The sequence below is a fragment of the Anas platyrhynchos genome, chromosome 4, assembly GCF_047663525.1.
Source record: "Anas platyrhynchos isolate ZD024472 breed Pekin duck chromosome 4, IASCAAS_PekinDuck_T2T, whole genome shotgun sequence".
Taxonomy (NCBI): Eukaryota; Metazoa; Chordata; class Aves; order Anseriformes; family Anatidae; genus Anas; species Anas platyrhynchos.
The window spans coordinates 15,381,620-15,388,992 of record NC_092590.1 but is presented as its reverse complement, the minus strand read 5'-3'; the positions used below and the strand labels follow the sequence as shown (position 1 = coordinate 15,388,992).

At 49.1% G+C, this 7,373-nt stretch overlaps 1 protein-coding gene across 1 annotated transcript; it reads left to right on the top strand.

The window, feature by feature from the left end:
- The first annotated feature begins 64 nt into the window (after nucleotides 1–64).
- Nucleotides 65–7,147, top strand: NOA1 (nitric oxide associated 1). The gene is made up of 7 exons (XM_005028891.6): nucleotides 65–998; nucleotides 1,863–2,027; nucleotides 2,881–3,077; nucleotides 5,046–5,177; nucleotides 5,425–5,541; nucleotides 5,756–5,873; nucleotides 6,408–7,147. The coding sequence occupies exons 1-7, from the start codon at nucleotides 65–67 to the stop codon at nucleotides 6,611–6,613; spliced, it is 1,869 nt and encodes a 622-aa protein (XP_005028948.4). The 3' UTR covers nucleotides 6,614–7,147.
- The last annotated feature ends 226 nt before the right edge of the window (nucleotides 7,148–7,373 follow it).

Here is a 7,373-nt window from a genome sequence, read left to right as displayed (position 1 = left end):
GGCCGCTCAGCCCTTCCCCTTCCTCTTCTTTCCCTTCCCCTGCTCGCCCTGCCCCGCCGCCGCCATGCACCGCCCGTGCTGGGCGCTGCTGGCCCGCCTGGCCCGAGCCCGGCCCTGCTGGGGGGCACCGCGGCGCTGGGCGGCGGTGAGGGGCGAGGAGGAGCAATTCGTCTTCCTCGAGTACGAGCCGCAGCCGGAGCTGGAGGCAGCCAGGGGCGAGCTGAAGGCGGAGGAGCACCCTCGAGGGCCGGCAGCGAGCAGGGAGCGGCGGGCGAGGGTCGTGGCGGCTCCCCCGGGGCGCCCCGAGCCCTCGGTGCCGCCCAGCGGGGTGAGCTGCTCGGGCTGCGGGGCTGAGCTGCAGTGCCGGGACGGAGCGCAGCCGGGCTTCGTGCCCGCAGACAAGTACCACAGGCTGGAGGAGAGCCCAGCGGGGCTGCGGGGAGCCGTGTGCCAGCGCTGCTGGCTGCTGGCCCACCACGGCCGGGCGCTGCGGCTGCAGCTGCCCCCCGAGCAGCACCGCCGGGTTGTGAGCGCTGCCTTGCAACGCCCGGCACGGCACGGCCGGGGGCCGCTGCTCCTCTACCTCCTGGACGTGCTGGAGCTGCCCGACCCGCTGCTGCCACAGCTGCCGGAGCTGCTGAGCCCCCAGGTCCCTGCAGCCGGGGTGCTGGTGGTGGGCACCAAGGTGGACCTGCTGCCCGCGGACTCCCCCGGACACCTGGGGCGGCTGAGGCAGCGGCTGGAGGCTGCCTGTGCCCAAGCCGGGCTGCGGAGAGATGCGCTGGTGGACGTCCGTCTGGTGAGCGCCAAGACAGGCTTCGGCCTCGAGGGGCTGGTCAGCCGGCTGCAGCGCTCCTGGAAGTGCGCCGGGGACGTCTACCTGCTGGGAGCCACCAACTCGGGCAAGTCGACGCTCTTCAACGCCCTGCTGCGCTCCGACTACTGCAAGTCCCGCGCCCCCGACGTCGTCGACAGGGCCACCGTGTCGCCCTGGCCAGGTGAGGGGTTGCTGCTGTCCCCCATGGACAGCATGTCCACGTCTGGTTGTAGTCCTGCTGCCAGACAGGCCTTGTTCTGCAAGCCGGCCTGGGCCTCCACGTGTTTGGCCCTGACAAAAGTCAACCAGCAGCATTGTTTTCTCAACCCAAATTGTGCTGTTGGCCAACTTCCGATCCCTTAATTTCACACAAATTGGCCCTAGGACTGCGCTTTGGTGCTCAGGTGTCTAATTGACCGTCCAAAAATCTACTGGGTAGCTGTTGTGTCTTGGATGACCCATGATCATGCCAACGTTAGCATTATTTTCATTTCTGAGAGTGCACCTGAGGGTAATTGTGGATTGCTGAGACCCCTTTCAACAGGAAAACAGATCTCAACAGAATCGCAGAATATCCCGAGTTGGAAGGGACCCACAAGGATCATGGAGTCCAACCCCTGGCTCCACACAGGTCTACCCAAAATTCAGACCTATGACTAAGAGCACAGTCCCAACGCTCCTTAAACTCCCACAGGCTCGGTGCTGTGACTGCGTCCCTGGGGAGCCTGTTGCAGTGCGCGACAGCCCTCTCAGTGAAGAACCTCTTCCTGCTGTCCAGCCTGGCCCTCCCCTGTCACAGCCTGACCCCATGCCCTCGGGTCCTGTCACTGGACAGCACTATCAAGCAGGTGGATACCTCGTTTCAGCCACCTGTCTGGGGAGGCTGGTACTTTACGGGAGCACCTGCTGATGCTTAGCTGTACCTTCAACTTTGTGTTAACTGGGTTTCACGCAAAAGTTGTAAAAGTAGTTTTTTATTCTTGTTCCTCAGAGCTTAAATGTGACAGATAGTCATGGGTCCAGATGTGCCTTTTTTTTTCCCCAGGAACAACACTGAACCTATTGAAATTTCCAATTATTAATCCTACGTGTGACAGGATATTCCGAAGGCAGGAGAGGCTGAAAGACGAGGCATTGAAAACAGAAGATCAGCTAAGCAGTGAGGAAAAACGGCACCTTAATCGCCTTAAAAAGCAAGGCTACTTAGTGGGTGAGTATTGTCCAAGTAAAGGTATAGCCCTTCTGTCCTGATGAAAACAGTCACACAGGGGGCTTTTAACCCCTCAATTTGCTGCAGGATGCAGCTGGTTTGGGAAAGTAGTTTCTTCCCACAGGGAAATAACTTGTTTTCATTTAGTTGTGGGAGGAACATTGTATCTGTAGTAAAGTAAATAAATAAATAAATTGTATCCAAGTTATTTTGAGCAGATACTGTTTCCTGAGGAATGGATGCAAAGTCTCCAGCTCTTCCCTTGGTAGCATCAGTAGTATTTCTTTCAAAATTGTGGTAGCTGTTGTAGCTATGGCAGAGGTTTCTTCTGTGCAATGCACCTCCCATCAACAGAGCACTTGCCGACCTGGTTTGGGTAGCTTGGCACTTTACAAAAATATTGCATTCTAGCCTGTGCCTTTCATTCCCAGAGGAAGATGACAAATTCAATTTTTAATTATCATGTTAGGTTGCAGGCCGTAGGGATTGTGTATCAACGTGGTATATATCCTGAAAAGGAGGGTTGCCAGAAACTAGCTCTGACATGAATAATTCTGTGCGAATCAAAGACACAAAAAAGAGAAATCAACCTGATTTACTGGTAAAGGAAACATTGGAGTATCTGTGATCTGCTAATGTTTTGGGGCTTGAGGTCTGCTAGTAAAGAATTATATATTAAGGGATTTATTAGCCTTTTGGCTTTTGAACATGCACATTTCTAGCCACGTAACATCTTTATCACTTTTATATTACTGCTGATAAGCAAGAGAAAGGGCAGATTTCCAACTGAAGGAAATGCAATTAATAAATTAATTGCCAGGAAGTGAAATGAAACCCTTTCATTTTAATCCAGGAAGAGTTGGAAGAACATTTCAACGTCAGAAGTCTAGCCCTCTGATTGAGTTTGACCCTGACATGCTCTCATACAGCATCGATGAAGATCCCAGCCATTCACATAAGAAGCCTAAGGAAAAAGAAGAGTTCACGTACAATGAAGTGAAGGATGCTCGCTGGTGTTTTGACACTCCAGGGATTGTAAAGGAAAACTGTGTAGGTACTCTCTGGTTCTGTGTTTGAGGAGGTCACAGTTTGGGAGGACTGCTCTGCCTCTGTTACACACGTGGGAGAGTTTCTGATGCAGTCCTGGAGTTTGGAGTCAGGAGTTGTTTTGGATGACTGTTAAAATGCGGTTTGTTCTTTACCTGGGGAGCATCTATCATGTTACTGTTGTGTTTCTGAATGGTGCCTGCTGTCATCTGTAGGAACTGCATGACTGTGTCAGCAACGTTCCTGATGAAGGGAAGTAAATGGCACTGTTAAAGCAAGTTTATACCAGCGTTGCTCAGGGAAGCTTGCACTTTTTAGCAAGCCTATTGAAAAAAGTGAACCTTAGGAAGGCTATCAGCGTTATGTGATCAAACTAAATCTTTGAGAAAGACCTGAAACATTCTCCCGATGCCAGCAGGATCTGCAGTGTCCCTGTTTATAGCTCCAATATGTGAGGCCCTCCTCAATGTTTCAATAGAGCAGTGGCACTGAAGCCAGTGCTGATACAGCGTATACGTACAAAAAAGTTGTATTTTGTTTTTCCATTGCTTTGGTATCTGTACAGAGCTGCAGGTCACCTTTTTGGGAATGTTAAAAAGTACAGGGAGATAGGAAAGTTCGGAAGAGAACAAAGTGCAAGAAAAACTGCCTGATATTTCACACTGCATTGCCGTATTACATTTTTGAGTACTTTGTTTTCCATTGAAAATATTTAAAGAAAAAAAGTCCCTCCCCTTGAGAAGGCAAGGTCTTAGCTCAAGCCCACAGATCTTAACCTCATAAATTTCTCCAGCTGTAAGACCTTATTAAGAAGGTATGTCTCCCAAGATCATAAAACCATCAAACTGTAAATTGGATTTAATTTCCCGTGACATTTCCTAGCCTCACACATATAATTAGAGTGCGGTATGGAGCGCTTTTTGTGTTCTGTCAATAAATCACTAGGGAACAATCAACCTTTAAGAGGGCATGCTTTGATGACTTTTCAGACCCCTAAGCAATCATGCCTGCTACAGTGGCGAGCTGGTCTTTACAGCCCACAATCCTAGTCAGAGAAGCTAATGTTGGACAGTGCACCAAACACTTAATCCTATTAGGCTCTGCAGCCCAGATAATTGGAGTCCAGGGACATACCGATTCTGATTTGGTTGACAGATAAGATTAGCCAAGCTACTGTAGGCTATAAGTGTTTACAAATTAAGCGTTTTAAGGTCTTTAACACTACTACTGGTTTTCTAGTAGAAGTTTGTGAGATCATAACCTGCTTTACTGTGGCACTGAACTCTGTGATAGCGAGTTAGCGTCTGCTGTAAAGACAGGGCTCCTGTCCTCTGGCTGGAGGACAACCAAGATGGTCTGTGTGACATTTTGGCAGGGGAAGCTTCCAGTTACAGACAGGTTCGTTTGTCTGATTTCTATTTGGAAGGAGGCAGAAATGGGGAAGGGGCCGTTAGCATATGATTGAATTATGTTTTTGTCCATATTCCTCGGAGGTTTGTTTTTAGCTGCTTCCTCACGCCTCCTTCCAAAGCCAAATTTCTGGAAAGCATAGCAAAGGCTACTGATAACATAAATTGTCATTGAAGCGTTGCCAAATACATCAGAAAGCCTGTAGCTAGTAGGACGGAGGTTTTTGTTTTTCACAATTGGTGTTAAAAGCTGCCTTGGCTTTCAAACTAACGATTGTCTGTGTGTGACCATAGGAAGAACATTAAGTGTTCTGGCTGCACCACAGCCCTTGTTAGTTTGGTCTTTTAATGCTTAAACGAAATTAATCCTTGTGGCCAGACTGCTACAGACTTGTATTTGCATGACTGGCACATCTGGGACAGAGCTAGCAGCATTTCTCCTGTTTCCTGTGTTAGGCATTCTTCACGCTGCCCTACTTGATCTTTTTCCTCTACCAATATTAACCTGTTGCCACTGTTGGGACACCTTCAGTGTCTCATGGCTATGTAATCTATTTTACAGGTTTTGAACCTCCTGACAGATAAAGAAGTAAAGCTGGTTATGCCAGCAAAAGCCGTAATTCCACGGACCTACATTCTCAAGCCAGGAATGGTCTTGTTTTTAGCAGCTTTGGGACGTGTCGACTACTTGCAGGTAGGGGGAAAAAATAGGATTTTTAAGAGCAGCTCCTTCATCTCATGTTATACCAACCAATAAAAGGCTGCTCAGGCAGCTTTCCCAGCCCCTGTCTGAGGTGCCTTTGAGATGACAAAGGTGTTAATAACTCTGAAGAATTTATCCGAGGAAGCAAGGTTTTCAACACGCAGAAAGGAAATGGAGCAAGAGAGCAGCCTGAAGATGCTTTTCTGTTATAAGTGACGTCCTCTTCATTTTATTTCAGGGAGAAAAACCTGCCTGGTTTTCTGTTGTGGCTTCTAACCTGTTGCCAGTCCACATCTCCACCCTGAGTAATGCAGATGCTATCTATGAGAAGCATGCTGGTGAAGAGTTACTGAAGGTGAGAGAAGGAGCTGCTGTCCTGGGCTTTCAGTTGCAGATGGGCAGGTGAAGCTCTGCTCTTTGCAAATGTGAAGTAGCTCATATAGGGATATTCAAGTCAGCTTTTGGATAACAAAGGGCTAATATCCTTATTCCCACTTGTGCATTGCTTGCCAGTTCAAGGTAGCAGTACTGAAGCATCTCTTAGCTGTGAAATCTTCTCTTGTTTTTAGGTTCCCATGGGTGGGAAAGAGCGAATGAAAGAGTTTCCCCCACTCGTCCCCCAGGACATTACACTGAAAGGAGTTGGTACCACTGAGGCAGTTGCAGACATCAAGCTTTCCTCTGCAGGTAATTTAACATTTCCTTATTAGTTTGCTGTACAGGGTCTCTGTCCCTGAAACATTATTGGGAAGTAGCCTAGCAAGGGCTCGAGCCCTGGTTTCTGCTACGGGCAGGACTGTCACTAACACAAAATCAGGACAGCTGTGACTACAGCTGAGGCTCAGCAACCTACAGGAATGGGGACTGACAGCCACGCTTGTGCAGGATGACTGCATTGATGCTCTGGCTGCTACAGAGGTACTGCAGCACCAGGAATGGATGTGACCCTCTCTGCTGTCCTGGTGAGAGGGAAGGGGCCACAGATCAGAAAGTTTTTGATAGTCTCCACCATTCCTCCAAGTTGAGCAGAAAAGAGATATATCTGGGAAGAGTGGGATGTGGCTTTAGATGCTGCCTTCTACTGGAAAAGCTCTGGTATTACCTTTGAGCTTAGTTTCTCAAAGAAATTCCACCTGGGTAGCTGATACAGGAGTGCTGAGCCTGTGTTCTGATACAGGTGACTCTTCTCACTAGCTGCACTTACTTTTCTTGGCTCTGCAGGCTGGGTGGCAGTGACAGCTCACAAGGAAGAGGAACTGCTGCTCCGAGCCTACACTCCCAAGGGCACCGAACTGGTGGTGCGGGAGCCTCCACTTCTACCGTGTATCAGCAGCATCAGAGGGGCCCGGATTGCAGGTACTGCTGCCTACAGGACTAAAAAGCCACCTGCCCTGGTAGAAAATCTGAAAACCATGAAGAACAGCTAGCACTTCTCATCATCTGAGCAAGAGAGAAGACAGAACAGCCTTTGGAGAACCTTGTTGCCTGTTGATATTCAACTGACTGACCTGTGAGTATAAGGAAGCAGCTCCTTCCCTTGTTCCCTCTTGAAATACAGGATGGAACTCAGCTGCCAGCCCTGGGCTGACTTTGCTGCTCAAAGAGTAGGTCTTTTCTTGCAGGTCAGAAACTATTACCTGGTTCTCATGGACTTTATGTTGCTTTCAAAGATGAGGGTGTGGAGAGGAGCAGGGAGTGCTCTGGTGTGGGTATGATACGCTCAGGGACTGACAGTAATTCAATATTACTGACCAAAAATCAGGCCCTCTCAGTCCTTCACCATCTGGGGCAGACTGGGGAGTGCAATGCCCTACTTCTGGGCACAGGAAGAAAGAATTAACAAAAAGCAGGTCTGCGCAGGTGCCTGACAAAAACTTTCACAACTCACAGCTTGGATTTGGTTCTGTAGCTTGTATAAAGATTTCTGAAACTGAGGGTGTATAATAAAAACCTTTTAGAGACTTCTTTGTCTCCTTTGGAAAGTGCTGGCAAAGCACTCTGGTATGGGCATGCGTCCTGCTAACTACACAAAAGCACAAGCAAGATGGTTTGTGTTAGAGGAAAATGTATCGTGCCACAGCTGACAGCCCAAGAGAGATGAGACTGCTGCAGTGAAGTCCTGCCAGGTTCAACCACTGGAGCGGCTGAAGATGTGTTTACAATAGACACATGCATGCAGAGCTGACA